The sequence below is a fragment of the Brassica napus genome, chromosome C9 (assembly GCF_020379485.1).
Source record: "Brassica napus cultivar Da-Ae chromosome C9, Da-Ae, whole genome shotgun sequence".
NCBI lineage: Eukaryota > Viridiplantae > Streptophyta > Magnoliopsida > Brassicales > Brassicaceae > Brassica > Brassica napus.
In genome coordinates, this window is record NC_063452.1 from 61,742,639 (window position 1) to 61,769,435 (window position 26,797).

At 33.5% G+C, this 26,797-nt stretch overlaps 5 protein-coding genes across 5 annotated transcripts; 1 reads left to right on the forward strand and 4 right to left on the reverse strand.

Annotated features, from left to right (window-relative positions):
- The first annotated feature begins 3,293 nt into the window (after positions 1-3,293).
- On the forward strand, positions 3,294-5,332 carry LOC125592323 (glycerophosphodiester phosphodiesterase GDPD6-like). Its single transcript, XM_048767179.1, has 8 exons — positions 3,294-3,415; positions 3,502-3,683; positions 3,771-3,954; positions 4,045-4,119; positions 4,210-4,319; positions 4,405-4,623; positions 4,705-4,860; positions 4,938-5,332. Exons 1-8 carry the CDS (start codon positions 3,400-3,402, stop codon positions 5,115-5,117), a joined length of 1,122 nt encoding a protein of 373 aa, XP_048623136.1. The 5' UTR covers positions 3,294-3,399; the 3' UTR covers positions 5,118-5,332.
- A 102-nt stretch (positions 5,333-5,434) lies between these two features.
- LOC111212140 lies at positions 5,435-7,836 on the reverse strand. Its single transcript, XM_022713568.2, has 3 exons — positions 6,780-7,836; positions 6,395-6,690; positions 5,435-6,319 (listed from the first exon to the last, which is right to left on the reverse strand). Exons 1-3 carry the CDS (start codon positions 7,342-7,344, stop codon positions 5,582-5,584), a joined length of 1,599 nt encoding a protein of 532 aa, XP_022569289.2. The 5' UTR covers positions 7,345-7,836; the 3' UTR covers positions 5,435-5,581.
- Positions 7,837-10,803: 2,967 nt separating this feature from the next.
- Positions 10,804-11,961, reverse strand: LOC111201344. Its single transcript, XM_048767181.1, has 4 exons — positions 11,772-11,961; positions 11,505-11,587; positions 11,162-11,430; positions 10,804-11,071 (listed from the first exon to the last, which is right to left on the reverse strand). The coding sequence occupies exons 1-4, from the start codon at positions 11,796-11,798 to the stop codon at positions 11,010-11,012; spliced, it is 441 nt and encodes a 146-aa protein (XP_048623138.1). The 5' UTR covers positions 11,799-11,961; the 3' UTR covers positions 10,804-11,009.
- Positions 11,962-12,209: 248 nt separating this feature from the next.
- LOC125592324 (PLASMODESMATA CALLOSE-BINDING PROTEIN 2-like) lies at positions 12,210-14,070 on the reverse strand. The gene is made up of 4 exons (XM_048767180.1): positions 13,819-14,070; positions 13,339-13,578; positions 13,194-13,227; positions 12,210-12,777 (listed from the first exon to the last, which is right to left on the reverse strand). The coding sequence occupies exons 1-4, from the start codon at positions 13,868-13,870 to the stop codon at positions 12,396-12,398; spliced, it is 708 nt and encodes a 235-aa protein (XP_048623137.1). The 5' UTR covers positions 13,871-14,070; the 3' UTR covers positions 12,210-12,395.
- Positions 14,071-16,078: 2,008 nt separating this feature from the next.
- On the reverse strand, positions 16,079-24,036 carry LOC125574786 (flavonoid 3'-monooxygenase). Its single transcript, XM_048767182.1, has 4 exons — positions 23,563-24,036; positions 17,135-17,581; positions 16,888-17,058; positions 16,079-16,819 (listed from the first exon to the last, which is right to left on the reverse strand). Exons 1-4 carry the CDS (start codon positions 23,998-24,000, stop codon positions 16,340-16,342), a joined length of 1,536 nt encoding a protein of 511 aa, XP_048623139.1. The 5' UTR covers positions 24,001-24,036; the 3' UTR covers positions 16,079-16,339.
- Positions 24,037-26,797: the final 2,761 nt, after the last annotated feature.

A 26,797-nucleotide genomic window follows, 5' to 3' on the forward strand; every position in this document is an offset into this window, starting at 1 on the left:
ACGGCTTCTTGGAATGGTCAACAATATTTATATCATTCATTGACGATTATTCTCGATATGCATATTTGTTTCTTATTCATGAGAAATCGGAATCTTTGGACGTGTTCAAAAGGTTCAAAGCTGAGGTTGAGAACCAACTTGACCGAAGGATAAAGTCTGTCAGATCTGATCGTGGTGGCGAATACTACGGTCGGTATGATGGTTCAGGTGAACAACGTCCAGGACCGTTTGCCAGATACCTAGAGGAGTGTGGTATAGTGCCTCAATACACCATGCCAGGTTCTCCTAGCATGAATGGTGTGTCTGAGAGAAGGAATCGCACTCTTAAGGACATGGTGAGGAGTATGATTAGTCATTCCTCCTTACCTGAATCACTTTGGGGAGAGGCACTAAAGACTGCAGCATACATTCTTAATAGGGTGCCAACTAAAGCAACTGCTAAGACCCCTTATGAGCTTTGGACTGGGCGCAAGCCTAGTCTTAAGCACCTTCGGATATGGGGATGTCCAGCTGAGGCAAGGCCTTATAAGCCATATGAAAAGAAACTGGACTCAAGAACCATTAGCAGCTACTTTATTGGTTATTCGGAGCGTTCAAGAGGGTATAAATTTTACGATCCCACTGCTAAGACTATTTTTGAGACAGGAACAGCTACGTTCTTTGAGGATATTGATTTTGGGGGGAGAAATAAGGTTAAGGATATCATCTTTGAGGAAGAATCGGCTCCAATACCTATACCGATTCGTATAGTTACTTCTGATGAAGTAAATTTGGATCCTCAAGTTGATAATGAAGTCCTTCCTCCAACTCAGGTTGTCGATGATATCGTACATGAAGGTCAAACTCAAAATCCTCAAGAACTAGTGCAACAAGATCAAATTGCTCTTAGGCGATCCACTCGAATAAGGAAAAATGCTATCCCAGATGATTACATAGTATTTTTAATGGAACATGAGGAAAATCAAACTCTTTCGGAAGATGATCCCATCACCTTCCTTCAGGCAATGAGTTGTTCCATGTCGGATAAGTGGACTGAGGCAGCAAATGAAGAGTATAAGTCTATGTTAGACAATGAGGTTTGGGAAATCGTTAAATTACCAGAAGGAAAGAAACCCATTGGTTGCAAATGGATATTTAAAACCAAGAGGGATTCGAATGGTAATGTTTCGCGATATAAGGCTCGTCTAGTGGCTAAAGGTTATACTCAGAAAGAGGGGATTGACTATAAAGAAACCTTCTCTCCGGTATCTTCAAAGGATTCTTTTAGGACAATCATGGCTCTTGTTGCACATTATGATTTAGAGCTTCATCAGATGGATGTTAAGACAGCGTTTCTCAATGGAGACATTGAAGAGACGATTTATATGGTGCAACCAGAACATTTTACCTTAGGTGATGCAAAAGATATGGTTTGCAAATTAAAGAAATCCATCTATGGGCTAAAACAAGCTTCCCGTCAATGGTACCATAAATTTCATATGATTATCACCTCCTTGGTTTTGAGGTGAATTTGGTTGATGATTGTGTGTATCAAAAGTTCAGTGGGAGAGTAAATATATTTTCTGGTTTTATATGTCGATGACATACTTCTGGCCACTAACGATATTAGCATGCTGGTTCAAACCAAGAGATTTCTTAAGGAAAATTTTGAGATGAAAGATCTTGGTGAGGCATCTTTTGTATTAGGGATCGAGATTCATCGAGATCGCCCTCGAGGAATTCTTGGATTGTCACAAAAGAGCTATATTGATAAAGTTTTAAAAGATTTGGCATGCATGATTGCAAACCAGGAGATACCCCAATCGCTAAGGGAGACAAGTTTTGTCTCGAACAATGCCCTAAAGGAAAACTGGAAATTGAGGAGATGCAAAAGATCCCTTATGCATCAGCAGTAGGGAGTCTTATGTATGCTCAAGTTTGTACGCGTCCAGATATAGCGTACATAGTTGGAGTGTTGGGCAGATACTTAAGTAATCCGGGCATGGGACCATTGGAAAGCAACCAAAAGGGTCATTCATGAGGTACTTGCAGAGAACAAAAGACCGTATGCTCACGTACCAGAGATCGGATAATATGGAGATCATTGGGTATTCTGACTCTGATTTTGCGGGATGCCAAGACAGTAGAAAGTCTACATTAGGTTATGTTTTTCTGTTAGCCGGTGGAGCGATCTCTTGGCGTAGTGCTAAGCAATCACTCGTAACATCATCCACAATGGCAGCAGAATTAGTAGCAGTCTACGAGGCATCACTTCAGGGAATTTGGCTAAGGAATTTTGTCACATGTTTAAGGATTCTTGAAGGAATAGAAAGACCCTCAAGTTGTATTGTGACAATAAGGCGGCCGTTATGTATTCCAACAACAATAGAAGTTCGGTAAAGTCTAAGTTTGTAGACATCAAGTACCGAGTTGTTAAGGAATGGGTACAAAGTGGAAAGTTTACCATAGAACACTTAGGGACAAACTCTATGATTGCGGATCCTCTTACAAAAGGAATTGTACCTAAGGTCTTTCATGAGCATACTGCTCATATGGGTATTTTGGTGTTTGGGGATCATTCGTTTAGTGGGAGTTTGAGTTTGTTTTTTTGTTCCAAACATATTAAACCAAATTTCTGATTGTAGTTAACTAATTATACTAATATTATTAAAATTTAAGATATTTAACCATTTAACCTAAACAATTAAACATAATTTTACACATTTTACTTCCAAATGAATAGAAAACACAACTAAAATAAAATAAAAAGAATATGAATATGAATCTTATACATTAACATCAAAACTAAAAAAAATATGTATGATATTTATATTAGGTTTAAAGATGATAATATCAAATTATTTGATTATATATTTTACTTTTTTATTGTAATGTTTAGCTTTACGTTTAAATTTAAAAGAATAATGATTTAGTGTCAAATGATTAGTTGTTTTCATAAATTATATTTTTGTAACCCAAATATAAGAAAACTAGAAAATAACTCGACCGAACTGAAATGACTCAAACAAAATCAAATTAAACCAAACCGAACTAAAAACCGAACAAAACATAAAACAAACCCGAACTAAAACCGAAAACAAACCAAACCAAACCAAACTTATTTGGTTTGACTTTGGTTAAAGTTTTCTTAGACGGTTAGACATAAATAAACCAAACCAAAACTAAAATATCCACTAAACATCTCTCAGTGGATTTTTTTTTGGTTAACTCTCAGCCGGAATATTCTTAATGCGTTTGTTACGTTGTTGTTTTTTTTTGTTTGTTACGTTTTTTTAGGAAAATCTTTGATTTGTTTGTTAGATGAGCTCGTATAATCGATATAAATGTTGAATATACACCCAGTTCTCAAGTTTTGAGACTATTCAAGGTTGTAACTGGAGTAACTCTTAGGCGTAAGTCATGGGCGGTGTCAAGTGTAAGTTTCGAAGCCTCCACCATGACCTTGATGTTGCTGTTTTCTTGTGTCCTTTTTAGTGAGATTTAGTAGATGTTCTCTTGCAGATTGTCTACCGTTGCTTTTACTGTCATTGTTGATTGCTGAATGTGCCTCAAGGCCATTGTATACTCTCCCAAGTCTAGCAAAATCTGGAACTAAGAAACCGCTTCAGACTTCTCGTCCATTCAATGTTGCACACAGAGGAGCAAACGGCGAGTTCCCTGAAGAAACTGCTCCTTCATATATGGTATCGCGTCTCTTTACAAGTTTCTACTACTTTTACACTAAACTTTGTCATGTTTCATTAATGCCTCTCTATTTTTTTTTATTGCAGAGGGCAATTGAGGAAGGTGCAGATTTCATAGAATCAGACATTCTATCTACCAAAGACGGTGTTCTGATATGTCATCACGATGTTAATCTCGATGATACAACTGATGTTGCTGACCACAAGGAGTTTGCTGACCGTAAGAGAACTTATGAAGTTCAAGGGATGAACATGACCGGCTTCTTCACTGGTAAAACTTACTAAAGTCCACTACAAGAAACCAATTCATTTTTCTAGAGGTTTTGTTTTTTCAATGTTTGATTGAACATTCCAAGAACAGTTGATTTTACTCTGGAGGAGCTGAAAACACTTGGAGCTAAGCAGAGGTATCCTTTCAGGGATCAACAGTACAATGGTAATAAAATATATACACTCTCTCTTCTCTATATACTCTTAAACCAACTTTTGAGCAATGAGTTATAATTGAAATATTTGGTAAGATCAGGTAAGTTCCCAATTATTACTTTGGACGAGTATATAGCAATAGCACTGGATGCAACTAGAGTTGTTGGGATATATCCAGAGATCAAGAACCCTGTTTTCATCAATCAGCAAGTAAGCACAACTTTTTTCACTTAATTGATGAGTAAACAAATAGAGAGGTTGTTAAATCTATTTTTTTTTTGTACAACTTCTGCAGGTGAAATGGGCTGATGGTAAGAAGTTTGAGGATAAGATTGTGGCAACTTTGAAGAAATATGGATACAAAGGCTCATACATGTCTAAAGATTGGCTAAAACAGCCAATATTCATTCAGTCTTTTGCTGCAACTTCGCTTGTTTACATTTCAAACATGACTGACTCACCAAAGGTGTTCTTGATTGATGATGTCACTATCCTAACTGAAGACACTAATAAGGTACTTTCTTCCTTTCTAATTTATGTTTTTTTCAGATCAATCATAGTTTGCTTACATATATATATGTATATGTGAATGCAGACATACGCTGAGATTACATCAGACAAATATTTAGATTACATTAAACCATATGTGGTTGGGATTGGTCCATGGAAAGACACTATCGTTCCTGTGGATAATAACCGTCTGACTACACCAACGGATTTGGTTGCAAGAGCACACTCACGTAACCTTCAGGTTTGTGTGTAGGACTCAAAACTTATGTTACATCTCTAGCTTATATGATCATTGGTTTGAACAATGTTTGTTGGTAGGTGCATCCATACACATACCGTAACGAGAACCAGTTTCTGCATTCCGGGTTTCATCAAGATGCGTATTTGGAGTATGATTATTGGATCAACAAGATTGGTGTTGATGGTTTGTTCACTGACTTCACTGGAAGTCTCCACAATTTCCAGGAGTTGACTTCTCCTTTGCCTAAGCTTCAGTGATTGGCTCTTTTTCTTTTGCTTTCTAAAGTTAGTTTAATCTTCTGTTAGGTATTTTTGTAGGAATTCTTGGAACTTTTAATAATTCTCTTCAGTTTAATAAAAAGGAGCAACTGCTTCTATGTTGTTCACAATGCCTTTGGAATAACAGTCTATAGATGATTGTTGAAAAAGCTAAACGTGAATCAGTTTTTTTAATGACTAGAGCAGAGAACCTTTTAAATTACCGAGACGTCTCTTGTTCTTTTTGCCAGAAGAGATGGTTCTTTGAGCTTTGAAACTTTTCTGAAGACATTACAGTTTTGAGCTTGACACCAACATGGCAACATCTTTTTTTTCTTTTCATTTTCAGTTTGTTTCGGTCTCACAAGACGAGTTTCATCAACTATTACATATCAACACACTAACTAGAGACGTCTATAACTTTGCATCATGAATAATGAGACTCTCTGACAAGCTTATGCTTTTCATGGATTATGTTCTATTTCTTCCATGAGAGAGAGCATCTTCTGGGCATTAAACACAGAAGAAGATCCTTGTTTTGTTTTCTCAACGATCTGCTTTATCAGTTGCTTCTCCATCTCACTCTCAGACTCTCCATCTTCTTCGTCGCTCAAACCAAGTAGATCTTGCAGCAGAAATAAATTAACATCCTCTGAAGTTCTTGAGGAAGCCTTTCTGTAATCTTTATGGCTCCGAGGTGAGCTTTTGCTTGTCACAGACATCTCATATGGTAAATCTTCTTCTTCAGAATCATCTTTTATATCCATCAGTTCCTCATAAGAGTCATTGAATGCATCAAGTGCCGGCCCTGCTAGATTCATAACCAGAGGTTGAACCTCTACTACAGGATTATTATGCTTACGAATTGAGTCTCTCTTCACTGCATGGCTTTCACATAACCTTGATGAATATGGTTTCTTCTTTTCATCTGCTTCCATGACTAGCTGCTCTACTTTCCTCTGGTTCTCTTGTAAGGCGATCTCAAGCTCTTTTATACGTTCCTCACAACGTGAGTTGATAACTTTGTGCAGACGCAAGCTTAACTCACGAGGTGACACTGTATAGTTTCCTGATTCAGGTGTGAAATTTCCTCCACAAGGTTCCTCCTGGTTGAACTCGGTTTCATCAAAGCGCTGCCTTTCAACCTGATCATCATCTCTCAGCTCGCCCTGCGCAAATTCTACTTCAAAATCTTGATCCAGCTGCAGAATTGAGAAACAGTTACCAAACTGAACTTCTATCTATGAATAAAGAATGGCTACTCTTATCTTACTCACCTCGAAGAAATCTGAGGGTTGTGTCTCAATGTTGGACGAGTTCATGTTGATCTGTAGCCTTTCCAGTTCAGCTACAAGCTCTGCTTCGATTTCACCAATAGATTCTGAATTCCCTGCTGTCTTTTCTCCATAGTGTAAGTCATCATTCACTGTCAATGAGTCTTTCGTCTTAAGCCCATTCTCCGTCTCCTTTAACTCTGCTTTGACCTTGTTTACTTCCGTTTGGTTAGCTACAAATGATGACATTATCCCAATAGAAATCCCAACGCATAGCAGCAATGCTGCATCTTTTGATCCTGAAAAAAAAAAAAAAAAATAGAATCCAGCTTTAGCATGTCAAGTCTTTGCATTTGTCAGTATAATAAAAAGATAGCGAGATGCTTACCAATCCCATTATCAGATGTTCTACTCGTCTTTTCAACTCTTCTCTTAACATAAAGACCTGAAGCTTCCAACTTCCTTAGCCGAGGGATTCCACAGCTCCGAGCTCGCTGGCTAAGAGAATCTCCATTGTTCTTGCCAATTACTTTTGTACCATCAGTAACAACCAAGGGCCTTGAAACTGCAACACATGGTGATGGAAACGGGCTAAGCATATATTCCTCTCTATGTAACCGAGATATTACGCTGTTCTCCATATAAAAAGGCTTGACAAGTCTCCTGTATCGCTGTTTTCTCCTGAGAAACGCTCTGTTCCCAAAAGAATCTGAACAAATCTCCTCACTAGCCACTCCCAATACATCCAAATCTTCCCCGTTTACGCAATCCTCGAAGTTCTCTTCGTTTGGTTTATTGTCTCTTGCCAAACTGCTAACCACACAACATCTCGGAGATTCCGGCTTCACATAAGACAAATCCTCAGGAAAGCTTTCTTTACCTTTGGATACATTTTGCAAATGCTTGGTTACCAATCCTGTAGCAGCAGTAGCTGCTATTAGCCAAAGATCCATTCTCTTCTCTCTCTTTTTTTAACAATCAAGAGGGCACGTGCATACTCTCCCAATCCAGCTCCATAAACATTACAACTCGTCGAAAAAAACAAAACCAACTCCAACTCATGCTTTCAACAATCTTCAGTAACAATCCAATTCAAGAGCGATGCTTATTTTTTGAATAGCTTGTCCAAGACGATACCTTTTTGAGACGAAAGCACCTAGCTTTCTACTACACCATGCGGGGGATCGAAGCGATGTGCAAAACCCATTCGGGAAACTCAGAAAAGGCTTCGACTTTCGATCGGAGATGAGCTGATGAGCAGTGCTCAATGAAGCGGAAGAAAGGAAAGGAGGAGACTTTGGAGGTTTGAGGATGCAAGAAGGGATAATCTGGAAGATTTAAGGAAGGAAACGATCTTCTGGCGATAGGCCGGCAAAAAAGTTAGTGAAGAAGCTGTAGGAGCTGCCAAGGGTTACATGATTTTTTCTGATTTTTTTAATTAATAAATAACATAAATAAAAATAAACGACAATACTCCTCCTGTGTATTAAATGAGAAGTAAATTAATGATTTTTATTTAGGTGTGTCAATCATGGAGAGAATTTTTTTAAAAATATTATAACTTGATTGGTTTCATTGGTCGAGAAATTTTCAATTATTTAAATTTGATTTAAAATAAAAGGTAAGTCTAGAACTAATTAGTGTCGCTTACCAAATAATCTAAATGATATTACAAATAATAATTTATGATAACTAATTTTTAAAATTATAGAAAGTGTAATAATGTTTGATTAATTTCTATTGTATCTATATACAACATAAAATAATTAATAGAACACAATTTATTGAAATCAATATAACGATTTAATATTTTTTAATATAAAACATTATATTCGCATAGTATTATCATAATTTTAAATTATTTATAAGAATTTATAAAACATTTATGAAAAATATAAATACGCATATATATTAAACGAAAAGTCACTTAAGTGACTTTGGCTTACATGTCGATCATTTTCGAAGTCTTAAGAAAATTGTTATAATTTTCTTGGTCAATAATTTTTAATTTTATTTATTTTAGTTTAGATTGGACGGTTAATTAATAGAACACAATTTATAGAAATCGATATAATGATTTCATATTCATATAAAAATATAATCATATATTTTATAATTATTAATCTCTTATATTGTCCATATATGCTTTATAAATAATTAGGTTTTGAAGATTGACCGAATTATATTGAACGGAACATGTGAGAACTTTGATTAAAAATTATTTTGCATTTAAATAAATTTAAAAAGTGAATAAGGTAATGCTATGATTGAAAAGAATTATAAGATGAATTTTTGGTTTATTGATTGTATAATATGTATTACTATTTAGAGATAGAAATAAATATTTGGCAAAAAATAAGTAAAAATTTAGGAAAACATTAGCAAAAATTAATTAAAAAAATAAGAATAGGCTGAAGAAGATGTATAATATATGTAGGAGAAGTAAATATGATATTTACTTATATAATTTCATAAACATTTGTTATTACTAAACATTTATCAGTTATTTTTACATCAAATTTATGGAAACTTTTCGAAATTTTATACATAATTTATATTTTTATACAATATTTATATCCGCGAATTTGCAGGCAACCACATAGTAATTATTATTTTATGTAACATGTAAAGGGAGGCGTCATTAATCATGTTTTTTTTGTGGCGCAAAAAGAAAAACAGAATGAAGTCGTGTGTGGCCAGGCGATATGGTTGTTAGTGATTGTGATCACTTTCTTCTACTGGATTTTAGAGGACATAATAGACTCTCTCTCTAGTGATTTACTTTGTTCACGACGTTATTGGCATTGGGCCATTGGCCATCATAGTTGAAGTTGTAGGCTCATCTTATATGAGTCTCAGTGCTGTAAATTGGATGTTTTAATGAAGTCTATGCAAAAATAAATATTTTTACTCAGAACTGTTATACAGTTATCCACTTATCCTTGGTGATAAATTCTCATGCTTTAAGGATTTTGATATAAAGTTCGGAGTCTCAGCAGCTAGGAAAACGAATTTAGCAACCGATTATGTTCTTTGCCCAAAAATATTATGTATGAGTTTCGGGCAAAAACTTACTGAATTTATAAGAGAAAAAACGAGAGACTTTGATTAGAGATTTTGAAAACAAAGATATTGACACTTTAAGATGGTAGTTGTAAGCTTTCAAAAATGTCATTTGATAATACTCATTTTACATCTCGACTGGTAACAAAATTGGATTTAATCCAATATGGTTCCTATGTAACAAATCTAGATAAAAAAATATTAAAGATCAAGAAATAGTCTACAAAGTTCAATCCAAAGTTTTATCGGTTGCATAAAAATGGATAATACATTATGACAATGTTGTCACTATATATTTCCTCTGTTTCAATATAATACATATTTTAGTTTGTTTATACATATTAATAAAATATATTAATTTTTAATATTAAATATTATTTTTTTGTAATTATCTATTTTCCATAATTTTAAATCATTAAGAATTCAATAAATACAATTATTTTTTTGAAATTTACAATTAGTCATTATTAATTAACAAAAAAATGCATTGAAAATATAAAAATGTATCTTAATGAAACAAAGGGAGTATGTTTGTGTGTTTATTGCTCCAGATTATATAAAATAAATGAGTTGAGACGTGTGCCAAATGCTTGAAATCAATAAAGAGAAATTAATATGTTGACACACATGTTACTTCTCCATTAATAATACTTAAATATCTGATAATTATATTAATAATACTTAAATATATGATTTATGGCATATAAATACAATGTAAATATTATTAAATCAGGCAATATATTAATGTGTATTTAATCGTTAAATTGATGAGAAGGTCAATAAATAAGATGACATAATGCAATCTAGATGTGTACCTAATCGTTCGTGTTTCAAAAAAAATATGTACCTAATCGTTCAATTAATTGAGAAAAAAACATTTTGAAGCTAAAACATCACCAGTTTTACTCACTGATTATATTTAATTACTTATATAAAAATATGGTTGTTGTAATGAAGCTCTTAAATATGAAATGTCATTCTTTGGAAATTTCTATTTAAATAAGAAAGTAATATGTTGACCAAGAAGGCAATTAATATTTTTACAAAAATAATTATTATGACGATATCAATTACTATACCATAAATAATAGTAAAGGTAAAAAAATTACATATGCTTTTGTCTAAATCTAAGTGAATATGCAAAATTTTACCATTATAATAGATTTTATATAAAAATTTAACGGTTACTAATAAAAACCGCGAAATTTAAAAGGTCGTTACACAAAATTTTTTGAAATAAGATAAAGCGCGGTTAATTTTTAAATAATAGTTTTGGCTCAAAGTATACAAATCGGACTTTTTATCAGCATTCACTAATCCATAAAATAAATGATGATTCACACACAAAATTAGAGTATTAAAACTTTTATTATGATTAAAATTAAATAAAAACAAACTCAAAAGAGGTCATAAGCAGGACCGCAGAGTAACAAAGAAATAATGTCAATGAGAGGACGTCACATGACAATGAAGTTGAAGTCCAACCTCACATAGCCGGTAAGTAACTTGAATCCCAAGGAAACTAGAACTCTGATAACCCTAATCGCAGGTGCACTCACTTAGACGAAGGTAACGGTGTAACACCTGGTCCTTGATCGTCAGCTTCCTCAGGATCAACTACGGAGAAAAAAAAACACAATTTGAAACACAAGCACAAAAAACATAATCTTAATTTCCGACAGAAACTGAACTAAAGACATATTTCACCTGGAACTCGAGGCGTCCTGCGTTTTCTCTTTGGAGAAGGAAACGCCAGAAACGGTGGTTTGTTTGTCGTGCTTGGAGATGTATATGATGAACTTCCTTTCTCAGAGGATTCGCCAGAGATCTTTGAGCCTGAAGCACCATGATCGGTTGTTAAATCCTTCGTATCTATGTCAACAAGACTCGAGACATGTAACACGCGACCTGAGGATCTGCACACTTCACATAGCCACATGTCTGGGGGTGACATTAAATAGACCTTTGCGCAATAGCTGAAGATGCACACGAGAGAGTTATACAATCAGAATCATATAAATATAAAAACAAGAAATGAAAATGATCTTACGTATGCTCTCTGACTTCTCTGCAATAGAAACAAGTCATTATTAAATCCACGAAGCCGATATCTCCACATACCTGACAAGGCTCCTATGTAACAAGATTTTAATAAAATCAACAGATCAGAAACCAATCAATTGAAAATATGAATTAAGGTGTTGATCAATAACAAAACATGATGATCAAGACTTATTTAATCAAACAGTTCAAAAAAGCTAATAATGGATTCACAAAGACGATCACAGGATATACAATCAAGAAACGATGATCTTACTGATGTGTTTTTGCTCATATTATTCATCAGTTCGTTACAAAAACGATCTTTAAATGGTTTTGATGGTTATGCAGAGGAAATTAGATTTTAGGAAAAGCAAAAAAAGAGATGAAAGGAGATCGGCTTCTTGAAGTAGAAGAAAACAGTTTTCTTGCCAAGTATTTATAAAGATTTACCGGTCGGATACACTAACCGAACATGAGTGTTTTGTTCACCAACAATTCCACAACCCAAACCGAAGTAAACCGAGATTTATATTAAAGTGTTTGACTAAAACCCGCAAAAATTACCATATAGAAACAAATTAAATATTATCTAAGCTTATTAATAGTTATTTAATTGCTCTGACTTAATTGGAACCAAATCCAGAAGAAAACAAAAAAGAAAAAAAGGGTCAAACTTAAATTTAATTTGTTGCTTAAGATTTTACCCAAAAAATAATAATAATAATTGTTGCTTAAGATTTAAAGATATTAAATAGAAACCAAATTCGTCCCGAGACGATTCAGTTTTACATTGTTAATTGTTTTCCTTAAAATTGATAAGCATGAACAGAAGTCCAAAATAAAGCAAGAACATAACATATTTTGATAGTAAACTAGAGAGAAAGACCATTCATCATCTTCAGATCATTATCAAGACAGAACACAAGCAGAGGAACAAGGTGTTGGAATTACGGAACACGAAACCGGTGCTTTCGTTTGAGTAATCCGGGTTTAACCCGGTTCCGGTAGCATCAGTGATATTGCCTCCTAGCAGTCCGGTGGTTGGTGTGCCAGTGAATGGACTGTTTCCACCGGGAAATGTTGTGATAGGGCTGTTTCCTTTTGGACTGCTTTTGCCTGGCGTCTTGGTGCTGCTGCTACCACCGCCAGTGGTGCTGCCACCACTTCCAGTGGTGCTGCCACCACCTCCAGTGGTGCTGCCACCACCTCCAGTGGTGCTGCCACCACCTCCAGTGGTGCTGCCACCACCTCCAGTGGTGCTGCCACCACCTCCAGTGCCACTGTAAAACAAGCAAGTAAAACAACAAAACTCATTATCATGTTTTATCTAAATTAACGTTGGTATTATGTAACTACGTGTTTCAGCCTTTCAGGTCAGATAAGGTAAACGGAAATATTAGCGTTGGAAACAGTTGAGACGCATGTCAAAACATTATTTATAGATTTATTACTTTATAAATAATCCCCAAAATAAAGAAAGCAATTTGAAATTATTGTAGGTTGTGATCTAGTTAAAGCTTTGTTTAGTAATAGTAAATGTGAACTTTTGATTTAGATCTGGCTTTTTAATGTACCTTATTAAGCTAATCCAACATTAAACTGTAATACTAATTATAGGGAGGTATCTTTTGTTTGTATCTCTTTCAGTTTATATATACTCAGTAAGAAAAAATATGTAGAAAGCAAAGAACCATACCTAACACTAGAAGGGAATGGACATCCTGAATAGCCTGTGACAAAAGGTTCACACAGCAGAGAGATAACCGTACCGTCATGAACTATCTATGGCTCAAGCAATTATTTAGGGCTTCAAACGATAACAAAATTTCTGAGGAACTTACTGGGATCAGTGGTTGTAGGAGTGGCGGTACCAGTGAAATTACAAGACTCAGAAGCTTGACTTTTCTTCTGAAAGAAGCTATTGACAGCATAGCTACAATGAGCTCTAACATTGTCAGGGTTGAAGCAAGACCCTTTTGGGTGAGTTGGGTTACAGTCAGCTCCATTTCCACATGCGTAGTCTAGTGTCCTTTGTAGCACTGAGTCACTCAGCCCTGTTTTGCACACACACCATGTGGCACCTACCAAAGGAAACAAATTGTAAGTGAAGTCAAGAAGATTTGAGGAGATCTTGTTTTTGAGTGTGGTTTCAAACTTCAAGAGACAATATTTGAAATCAGAGAGTGAGAGAAAAGATAGAAAGCAAAAAAAAAGGTACAATGATAAGCTAGACCTTAAGGGTTTGAAATTTTTTCCAATCAGTAGACACACTGAAAAGAAAGAAAGAGATAAGAGATGTAGTTAGGAGCGAGAGTTCTTACTACAATAGCCAGCCATGAGGAGGCTGAGAAGATAGAGAAACAGAACAGCCATGAAAGGAATGCAAATACACAAATGTACCCACTTGATTTGTGGAAATAGAGAGGGATAGATTATAGATAGAGTAAGATGGTTATTTCTCTTCTATTATTGTTATAGAAGAAGAAGAGAGAGAGAGTGTGTGTACTGTTCTGAGATTGAGAGCGACAACTTGTTCCGTGACTCTTGTTTCTTCTCTAGCCCTTCTTGAGTCAGCTTTTTCATTATTGTTTGGAGATCTCCATGCCCATTTCGAAATTTAAATAAAAACAAAAATTGTGATGCCTCTTAAACAACACAAAATTAAATATAAATTTCTACTAAATTACAAGATTGTGATGCCTCTTAAACAACACAAAATGAAGAGTTATTCTTGGGTTCACCCCCTAGGGTGAACCTTTAGGTTCACCAACCAATAGAAAGTTGTCATTTTAAATCTAGTATCTTTTAATTAAGGAAACCAAATAACTTGCAAATTATATTTTTTTTTCAAAATAAAATTTAAAAATAAATAAAAATAATATATAAAAAACGAATTCAAAAAAAAAAATGTTGTCAACAAAACACTAAACCCTAAACTCTAATACTAAACCCTAAACTCAAATCCTAAACCCTAAATCCTTAAGTAAACCCTAAATCCTTGGGTAAAACCCCTAAACCCTTGGAAAAACACTAAACATGTTATCAACAAAACACTAAACCCTAAACTCTAATCCTAAACCCTAAACCCTTGGGAAAACCTTAAACCCTTGGGTAAACTCTAAACCCTTGGGTAAACCCTAAACCCGTAGGTAAACCCTAAACCCTTGGAAAAACACTAAACATTTGGATAAATTCTAAATTATAAATCTTAAACACTAAACTCTAAATCTTAAAAATAAATATTTTTTTAAACAATATTTTTTTAGAACTATTGTTATTTTTATTTACTTAATTTTTTATTTTTTATTTTAAAAGCATAATATAATTTGGCAAGTTATTTTGTTTCCTTAATTAAAAGATACTAGATCTAAAATGACAACTTTCTATTGGTTGGTGAACCTAAAGGTTCACCCTAGGGGGTGAACCCAAGAAAAAGTCCAAAATGAAAGATAATTTTCAAATAAATATGAACTGCAATTTATGATAACACATTCGACTAATCCAACGAGTTATAATAGAGACTTTTGGCTTAAATGGAAAAAAGAAGAGGGAAACAACATTTGCTATCTCAAAACTTCTATATGTTCATCAAACATTTACTATTTAACTTATTGGAAAACGCCAAGTGATTGTCTAACGCATCATGTGTTGCAGAATTACAGGTGGTGGTGGTGTTCCACAGTAATGTGAAAATATGGAAATATCTGATTTTTTAAAAATGCAGGGTAAATACAAAAAAAAATCTGATTTTGCTGGCAAAAAATATCTAGAGTTTTAAATGCATGTGGTACTGTAAGGAAAATGTTTTAATACAACAAGATGTACTGTAAAAAGACTTTTTCTTGGGTTCACCCCCTAGGGTGAACCTTTAGGTTCACCAACCAATAGAAAGTTGTCATTTTAGATCTAGTATCTTTTAATTAAGGAAACAAAATAACTTGCCAAATTATATTATGCTTTTAAAATAAAAAATAAAAAATTAAGTAAATAAAAATAACAATAGTTCTAAAAAAACATTGTTTAAAAAAAATATTTATTTTTAAGATTTAGAGTTTAGTGTTTAAGATTTATAATTTAGAATTTATCCAAATGTTTAGTGTTTTTCCAAGGGTTTAGGGTTTACCTACGGGTTTAGGGTTTACCCAAGGGTTTAAGGTTTACCCAAGGGTTTAAGGTTTTCCCAAGGGTTTAGGGTTTAGGATTAGAGTTTAGGGTTTAGTGTTTTGTTGACAACATGTTTAGTGTTTTTCCAAGGGTTTAGGGGTTTTACCCAAGGATTTAGGGTTTACTTAAGGATTTAGGGTTTAGGATTTGAGTTTAGGGTTTAGTATTAGAGTTTAGGGTTTAGTGTTTTGTTGACAACATTTTTTTTTTTTGAATTCGTTTTTTATATATTATTTTTATTTATTTTTAAATTTTATTTTGAAAAAATAATATAATTTGCAAGTTATTTGGTTTCCTTAATTAAAAGATACTAGATTTAAAATGACAACTTTCTATTGGTTGGTGAACCTAGGGGGTGAACCCAAGAATAACTCCTGTAAAAAATATAATATAATCTGGAATAATAAATTACACAAATTTGAATTTTTAAAGCATCATATTATGAATGTAACATCGTGGTATGAACACATGCATAATTGAAACGGGTTTGCTTCAGACAACCATCGTCTTGTCCATGCAGACAAAACATACAACAAATCACACCATCTTAATTTACGTAATTTGAGAGTTACATATACTCTTATATCTAGCTTACTCCGGACCAACATACACCTGTTCGAAAAACTTTATTTTTAACTTCCACCGTGCAAGACCTAGCTTATCATGCAAGCAAAGGTTTTAAGCCGATCCGAGTCCGTAAGCACTCATATCCAACCTTGGCTTAGGATGCACAACCAAAGGAACCGCTCTTTGTAGAGTAATCCCATAAGTCTCCTCCATGTTGAGCTTCTCCGGCGTAACTCCTCCGGCCAGTTCCCATTCAAATCCGTGAACAAGCGTCGCCGTCAGTAACTGAATCGTCCGTAGCCCTAAACTCAACCCGGCGCAGATTCTCCTCCCGGCTCCGAACGGTATAAGCTCGAAGTCGTTTCCTTTCACATCAACGCCGGCTTTTTCACCACCGGGTAAAAATCTCTCGGGTCGAAACGATAACGGGTCGGTCCATTGGTCCGGGTCACGGGCTATGGCCCATATGTTTGTTAAAAGGGTTGATCCTTTGGGGATATGATAGCCGTTGATCTCACAGCTCTCTGATGCGATGTGTGGTAACGAGAGTGGTGTTGGTGGATGGAGCCTGAAATTCTCTTTGATAACCGCCTGTTTAAACCAAAACCGGTTAATATTATAGCTTAACCAAAACAATCCGAGTTCTCGGTTCGGGTTACCTGAAGGTACGGAAGCTGAGAAAGGTCCGACTCGTTAATGGGCCTTCCACGTCCGACGACGGAATCAAGCTCTTCTTGGGCTTTTCTCATTATTTCCGGGTGACGGATTAATTCAGCTATGGCCCAGTCCACCGTACTTGCTGACGTGTCAGTTCCGGCCGTAAACATGTTCTGTAATGGAAAGAAAATAAATCAATAATCATCGTGTATCCGGTATTAAAAATTAATGATTATACGAAGTACGAACCAATAGCAAGGCTTTGATCTCAGTATCCGTTAGAGTTCCACCCTCACCGTCAAAATCAGTTCCCTTAAGCGAGATTAAAGTGCTAAGCATGTCCGTGTGCTTTTGATCCTGGCCGTTCTTCATCGTCTCGTGCTCTTCCAAGATCGACGATAGAAAAGCGTCGAACCTCTTGTGTAGACGTTTCATTTTACCAGCGACGCCTTGTAAATCTAAACAATCAAGTGCGGGCACGAAATCTCCGATGTTGAATACTCCGGCGAGAGCCATCATTTCTGTGACCATTGATCGAAACTCCTCCGCTTTGTGATCGGCATCGGCGCCGAACAGTCGCCGTCCGATCATCTCTCGTCCAAGGGCGTTGAGTACGCACATGTTTACCAACTGGCCTAGGTTCACTGGTTTCGTGTTTGCACGCGCTAGCTCGCGCATGAGTGTTCCAACCTCTTCCTGTGAAAATAAAATTTACTTTATGTTTATATTGTTTTTAACCCAATGAGTTTAGTAACTCTTTCAATATGAAAAGCCCTGTTCGTTTCGAGATCGCTGCGACTGGCGTCAGCGGACTAAAATTAGTCATGATTATCTTCTTTACTGGTTGCCCGAGTGTAAAACAGAAAACGCAGCGGCAAAGAAATGGAAGGAATTTTGTGGTTCCGGTGTCGCTAAAATAAATAGCGGCCATGTTTATATGTTCGCTCTCATTCCAGCGACAAGAAACACAAAAATTCTTTCACCTCATCTATTATTTTTCCTTTTAAATTCTGTTTTCATTCCTTTAATTTTGATCGCGTCAACGAGACGCGGCGATCTCAAAACGAACAGGGCTAAACAATCTATCTTTTTACCAAAGTAAGAAAAATTTGTTCTACAATCTGAACCTTCAGCAATAGAATAACTATTGGTTTGTTACAACAAAGAAAATAATAACTGTTGGTTATTGTTTTTTAATAGATTTTTAAAACGAAATATTTAATCTTGGGTAAAAAAATATGAACCTTTTTAAAAAAAAAAACTGGCCAAAAGAAACAATTGAAGTGGAGATTTCTTCAAACAACCAGGACATGGGTCAACTATCCAATAAAAAAAATGATTTTGAAACCTGTAACTAGCATAACATAGTAACTTTCGAATTTTGGTTTTAAAATTTTAAAAATGTAAAAGCAATAAAAATAAGATCATTATATTGGACTAAAAATTAAAAACTAATATATAACACAAGTTTCAGGTAACCAAAGTTTTAAAATAAATAAAACAAAAATTTAAAATCAATTTTGTATTTATATTTATAAAACCTAAAGTTCCATCTAGAAAATAGTATATAGATGTATACATATCCAATTATTCCATTTTAATTTACATGTAATTAAATATCTTAAATAATCTAGTTTCATTCATGGACATATTTCAAACGAAAAAAAAAAGAAACAAAAGGTTTCATTATAAGCATTAGGCCTGGCCGTTCGGGTATACGTTGGCATTCGGATCGGGTTTTTCAGGTTTTCGGATTTTTGGGTTTACGCTTTTAGGTCTCATACTAAAATTTTATTAGTACGGGTCGGGTTTGCATAATAACACTTCGGGGGTTCGGTTCAAAATTGTTTTGCATCATAAAACCCATAAAATAATCATATATCTTACGGATTCGGGTTATATCGGTTCGGTTCGGATATAACCAAAGTAAAAAACAAAATTTTAAAGTAAAACATAAAGAAAAACATCTAAATTAAATAAAAATTAATCTATCACATATAAAATTGATAAAATAACAATAAAATGTTAAATCAAGCATGAAAACAAACATCATTTGTAAACAATATGTATTGCCTTATAGAGAGTAGACTTTTTATTTCAATGAGCAAATTATAAAATACTTATTTATAACTAATTGTGTAATTAAAGTATTTATTAGAATTTTAATATTTATTATTATATATAATATTACCACAAATATTCACTACAAGAAAACATGCCTATAACGAGGAAAAATTACGAGGAAATATATTCCTCGTAAATTTACGAGAAAATTACTACGATTTTACGACAAAACTGAATTTTGTCGTAAATTCGTAGTAAAGTTACAAGGAAAATGTTTCGTGGTAATTTACATGTAAATTTACGTCGATTTTACGAGGAAAGAGAAAATTCGTTGTGAAGTCCTTGTAACTTTACAAGGCTTTTACGACGAAACATGTTACCATTAATTTTTGTGAAAACGTGTTTTAAGCATGCTTTACCAAACTGATACCCTCGGTTTAGAGATTTTGGAATAACTTGATTAGCTGCTATCAAAGTTACACCTCGTGAACGAATAGTTGCTAGAGAAGAATCACTTTTGCAAGAAGAAGTGTGTATCACTGAAGTGGAAGTATCTGAACAACAAAGTGGTGACATCCTTCTAATTGATGTGGATAACCGTCAATATGAAGATCTTTTCGACGATATGACGGATGAAGAAAGTGAAGAAGAGTTCGATGCAAGCGATGATAATCATTGTACTGATATTGTTGAAAACTCGAATGATTCAGAATGATGTAATATATGTTTTAAATATTTTTAAAAAATATATAAATCAGTTTAAGACTTAATGCAAGTGTATATTGTTTGGTTATAATAATTATTTGTTGGCTTTTAAGGATTTAATTGGAGTTTAGGGTTTAAGAGAAAATAGGATAAATGGGAGAATGGGGGAATGGGGTAAAAGGGATATGAGGTTATAGGTAAGAGACTTTGGGGGTTAGGGATTTGATTTTCAAGGATTCAGATATAGTCATAGTAAATTCGTCGTAATGGAAAACACGAGCCTGGTATATTCCTTGTAATACACGTGTCCTTGTAAATTTGTTGTAATCATTTCCTTGTAAATTCGTTGTAATGCTCCCTTGCAAATTCGTTGTAACTCCAAAAACGCGGGCCTGGTAGATTTGTCGTAAACATGTGTCCTTGTAAATTCGTTGTAATGCTTTCCTTGTGAATTCGTTGTAACTTTACAAGGATTTTTTTCACGAAACATGTTACCATTATTTTTGGTGAAAACGTGTTTAAGCTGTTTTACCAAACTGATTTTGTTGTAAGCATTCTCAAGCCAAGCAAGTTAACTTCATTTCATACCCTCGGTTTAGAGATTACAGAATAATTTGATTATTTGCTATCAAGTGGTTGTTTGATTATAGTACTTATAACTTGCGTTTTAAGGATTCAATTGGAGTTTTGGGTTTAAGAAAAAATATGATAAAGGGGATGATGTGGTAAAAGGGTATGGTGTAAATAGATAAGTGATTTTGGGGTTTAGGGATTTGATTTTCGGGGTTTCAGATATAGTCCTAGTAAATTCATCGTAATAGAAAACACACGGGCCTGGTAGATTCCTCGTAATACATGTGTTCTTGTAAATTTGTTGTATGCTTTCCTTGTAATTTCATTGTAAAGCTTTCCTTGTAAAGTCGTCGTAAAATTTTTCTGGTAAATTCGTCGTAAATATTCCTTGTAAATTCGTTGTAATTCTAAAAACGCGGACCTGGTAGATTCTTCGTAACACTAAAAACGCGGACCTGGTAGATTTCTCGTAAAATTACGACGACTTTACGAGGAATGTTGTTTTCTTATATAAACTCGAAACATGAATGAGGAATGCCTCCTTCATTCATCTCAAACCACTCCTCTCCTTCTCTCAAAGGTATGTTGTTTTTAACATTAATTTAGGTTTAGGTGTTTAGTTTAGGTGGTTAGTTTAGGTGATTAGTTTAGTTAATTAGATTAGGTGGTTAGTTTAGGTGGTAATTTTAGGTAACAAAACTATATTTAAATGTTAGGTTGAGGCATTTAAACGACTGATTAGATATTTTTTTTAAAAAAATTAAATATATTTTATTTTCTTAAAATTTTATGTAATTAATTATATTAATATGTTTCTTTTTTCAAGGTGGCTCCTAAAAAGATGGAACTGACGGTATGAATAAACTTCATCAATGAAGCCACAAGGACGACTTCATCCTACTCTTCGAGACGGAACCCATAGATGAAGTACGAGACTCTCCAGGAAGAAACACCTCCAACAACTACTTCGACGGCGTTCTCCCTGAGCTTTTTATTTTTCAATTTTTTTTTGTTTTCTATTATTAATTTGAATATTATTTTATGACATTTATATATTTTTTTAAAAAAATATTTTAATATTCAATATTTTATTTTATAAATTATATATTTTGATTTTGAATATTTCATAATAATATAATAATATGACAATGAGATGTAAATTTCTCGTAAAGATTACGAGGATTTTACAAGTACTTCCTTGTAAAATCCTCGTAATCTTTACGGGAAATTTACTAGGAAATACTTGTAAATTTCTCGTAAATATTACAAGAACTTTACATTAAAAGACGTGTAAATTCGTCGTAAATTGTACAAGTACTTAAAGATGATTTTACAAGGAAACTATACGAGTCTTTTACGATGAAGCGTAACTACGAAACTACGACGAAATACTCTCTTTCGCTTTTACAACGAATTTATTTCGTCGTAAATGTTACATTGAAGTTACGACGAATCTTGCATTACGACGGGCGTTTTACAACGAAACGCTATTCCTTGTTAATTCGTTGTAACCCTTCTATTACAACGAATTAACAAGGAATATGACCCTTGTAATAAATATGTTTTCTTGTAGTGATTGAATTTAATAATGAGAATACTTATATATATTTCAAAATATTTTATATTGACTATTAATTTCGGATTTTTCGGGTTACCCGTTCGGGTTTGGTTAATAACACTTTGGGTTCGGATATTTTTTCTACCACCCTACAAGACCCGTTCGGATATTTTTACGTTTCGGGTCGGATAACGGATCGGATTTTTCGGTTCGGGTTCGGGTTCGGTTCGGATTTCGGGTTCCGAATTTTATGCCCATACCTAATAAGCATATAAACTATCACGATCTATATGCGTATGCCGTATCGTACGCCGAAATCGAAGAACTTGTAATACATCTTATTCAAGGGAAAGTCATGTGGTCCATATATCATCATTTATTAGAGTAAATTTTACTTGCGTTTCTGAGCTTTCCACTTTCTATAAATAGTAGCATAAGTATCATCACGTTACATCGGACCACTAAAGTATTAAATTGCATATTTGTGCATATTTTCCCGTATTCGAATAACTTCATACTAATATACAGATATATCAGATACGTGTATAAGACGAATGTATATAGAGGTATATTATAAGAAAGCACTATACTTTTCTATATTTTATTTTGTTAAATACCAAAGTTAGTACCTTCCATTATATATTAAAGGAGAAGCATTGTAATAAATGCATTCACACTAAACTGGACACATGTCACGTATAGAAACATTGTAATAAATGCGTTCACACTAAAATGAACACATGTCACATGTAGAGAGTTTCTCAGTCAAACTCTACATAAATATGTTTACACTATGTACTTTACGTTTTTTTAATATAAAACTCACATGCATGGTTCTTATTTACGTTATTTTTACTGTTTACGAATAGAACTAGACAAATTATTCATAAATTTTGATTCGATTTGTTATCCGTAATAAAAGTAAATCACAAATATCAATATTTATAGGAACATATATCCAATTTGATCTGTTATATGCATATATATATACATATATTTAAAGATTTATATATATAAGTTATATATTATATAGATTTTATAATATTTTTATTTTTAAATAATTTCATTTTAAGAATTTTATTTTTCATGTATTATTTTGAAAAAAATGTCATTTAATATTAATTAACAATATCTTTATATATTTATCAACCTTCTTTATATACTTTTATATACACATACATGTGCATATTGACGTGAGCACCTTATAACTAAGTATTTACCAAAACTGAAATATCTAATTTTTTTGGAAGTTAAAATATTTTTTTTTCTTAATGTTTCTTTCACTATCGACCAAATTGTAGTAAAAATAATTGTCTTAATCATTTTATTTTCTTTTTTTAACCATTATCCATTTAGAAACTATAATATGAAATCATTGGTTCGACATCACGACTATCTAAGATTCATAACATGAAAACAAACAAATAATAGTAATTTTTGATTATCACAGAAAAAAAAACAAAAACATAAACATTTTAATCAAACAAATCAAATAAATATTAATTTAAAATGATAGTTATATTTTAGGAGATTAAAAACAAAAAAACAATCTAAAACCGAACCGATATCCAGATTAAACGGATTAATGTCTTCTTATTAAAAAATAACGTAACTAATATAATCACATTCCGCGCAAGGCGCGGGTTATTACCTAGTAGTTACTTATTTAAAATAAACTTATTTCGAAACATGCATAGAAATTAACGACAAGGTTAAAAATCTATAGGTGAGCTATAGCGTTAGAAAAATGAGGATGTCGTTTATAACTATATTTTACCTGTCGAACATGTTTGAAATCTTCAAGAGCTTTAGCTGAAAATAAATGAACAGAACTAATCTTCCTCAACATTCTCCATCGTTGTCCATAAGGCGCAAAGACAAGATCTTGATAGTTATATGCCATGTGTTTGGCTCCGGAGTTAGGTGGTCGGCTAGCGAAATTGGCATCATGAACTTTCAAGAACTGTTCGGCCACGGATTTAGAGGCGGCAACCACAACGTCGGCGAACCCTAGCCGTAGGTGGAGGATAGGTCCGTATGTGGTTACCATGGCGGCTAGTGTTTGATGGGGTTTAGGGCCCATGTGAGGGAGGTTTCCGATGATGGGCCATGGGTTTGGACCTGGAGGGAGACGGTTGTTGCGGCGGCGAGATAAGACGAGAACGATAAGGAATATGAAAGTAGGGAGAAGGATTGTGAGGTAAAGATTAGTCATAGTGGTGGGTTTGAATGGTAAGTGAGAAATGAGGAATGGGAATCATATATGCTATATATATAAGATAAAGGTATTTTTTTTCTTGACAATTCCATGCATGTTTCGGTTAGGTATAAATTGGTTTAAAAATAATTACTGATCTAAGCCTAGTTCTCATATTTATGATACGGTCTAGTACGGTTCTGGTTCGGAATAAATTTTTTAGCTTATGGCTTTATATGTGTTTCGAACATTAAAACTTTTATAAATTAACTAATGTAATATATAATGATTTTAGTTTTAATTCGGAAAAATGATTATCAGGATTTAAAACAAGTATACATATGGGCAAATGTTTGGATATCACAAAAAAAAATTATGCCAAAGTAGCATACAAAGAAAAAATATAATACAACATTAGTTAAATGGTGAAATGATTAAAATTATTTTAAATCCTAAATTCAAACTCTAATCTTTTTTTACATGCCTAATCAGCTAATCTCACCTCATAAATATTAAATTATAATTATTAAACCTAAATATAAAATAAAGTTGTTTTTTATTTTTTTTAGTTAATGTTGTTTTAAGAATTTTATCTTTTATGTGTTATTTTGAACAAAAATATTTTTAATGTTATTATAATATGTTTATATATTTATCAGCACCTTTATATACTTTTACATACATATATATATATATATATATACACATGTGCATATCTACGCGAGTCGTGAGCACCTACTTCTTTTATAATGTTCTGTTTTATATGAAGAGAAGGAAATTTTCTTCCTTAAATGCTATCCGTCTCTGGGGTTTGAAATACTAGAGTACCGAACAACTAAGAACATATCAGTGGAGCTCCCACATCATCGAAACAAGTTTTTAGTTCAAAAATGTACAGCGTTCCAAGTTCGGTGTAGGAATATAGTTATAATCTACAAATGTATGTCATCATGAAGTTTAGATTGACACTTCACCACCCAGCTTGCACCGTTAGGTTAGTCAAAGACATAATTTCTTTTGATATATACAAAAATCGGATAATGAGCTGAATTTAAAATTAGTGTACGTGGCTTGTATACGAGTTAAGGATATAATCAGGTAATAGCATACAGATACCACCTAGGAAACCCCATTTATCATCCCACACAAAGGGAAGGGGCTCGACTCTCCGTGACGAAGATACAACCAAGGCACTATGGCTACTGGTCCACAACTCTTTGTCCTGATGTACTCTGGTATCTTAAAATAATAACGAGACATTGTAAATTCTATAACAGTATATACTAATATAATAAGATTTAGGTTTTTCTATATGTATCCCACCACACGACTTGGAATATACGAATATTATAGAGAAAAACATCAATGCATTTATTTACGTTGGAAAGGTTGGAGGCGAGAGAGGCAGGGTCGACTGGTAGGTGAGGTTTCTGGTTCGTGAGGTTTGATTGGTAAACTTGGAAGGTAGCTAAATATCTCTATAGAGTCGTTCGTAAAAAAAAAGACGTAATATCGGATTTTTTTTTTTGTAAGCAAACACTAGAATAAGTTAGAAGATCATCCGATCCTAACTATAAAATATATACTAGACCATTCTCCTGACCCCGATATTTGACCATGGGACATGATTTTGATTAAAAAGGCACTAAAAGTGGATGATGAGCAAAGATTTTTACTTTCCAAAAACACACTCTATATCGTCTGCTAATCTTCTTTTTTTCCACCATGGGACATCGTGAACCAACTTATTATATAGTTTACAACGGTGTTATTTGCCTTTAGGTTTTATTTTTCTTCTATTAATCTATCCATTAAAGACTTATCCAAAAACCATTACACAATGTTTTCAAGATTCAACATGTTTGTTTATATAGTCCCATAAGATTTATCGCCTAGTGTAGATATTTACAGCATGCTGTGTTTTCTGCACCAACACGTTGTAATCGTTTATATTCGTCAATAAATGTTGGCGTAATTTTTACTATATTGTAATTTTCAACTTATCTTTTAGTCAAAAAATATTTTATATTAAAAATGGCTAGGAACGTTTTAGGGGAGAATACTGAAAGAGATAAGGAAAATTAGAGAAATAATTCGTCAAAAAAAGAAAAATAAACAAATTCATAACACATGCGACATTATAAATGATAGTGTCAAACGTAATATTCATATATTAAACTGTCATTTAAAAAACTACAAAGCTAAATCACTATAAAATCAGTTATTTGAATACTAGTCGATCATTCGGAAGCTATGGCCCCAGATATTTTTTCGTTAATCGGGGTAGCTGGAGAGTACACGTGAATGGTAGGTAAGATATGTGGTTCACAACGTTGGTTGTTGATAATACGATATGTTATATAGGCGTGAGATTTTTATCCGAGATCCGGATCCGATCCGAAAATCCGGATATCCGGATATCCGGAGCGGCCGGATCCGAATAGTAAAATGTTGGATCCGTCAAAGCCAGATCCGGATCCGAATATCTTGATTTTTTTAGTCCGGATATCCGGATCCGTAAGTGTTATAAATATCTATTTTAAAAATAATAATATCTATATATAAAAATTAATTTTATTTCATATATTTTCATTTTTATAATAGTATATATATATATATATTTCATGTAAATTTTGTAATATTATACACAGAAATAATTAAAAACATTATATATATATTTATTTTAAAATTATTGTTAACATTTTTTTTATATTAATATTTTTTTTTATTTTAAGGATCCAAATCCGAATCTGGATATCCGCCGGATATTGCAATTTTTATAAGGATATCCGACACCCGGATATCCGAGAACCCC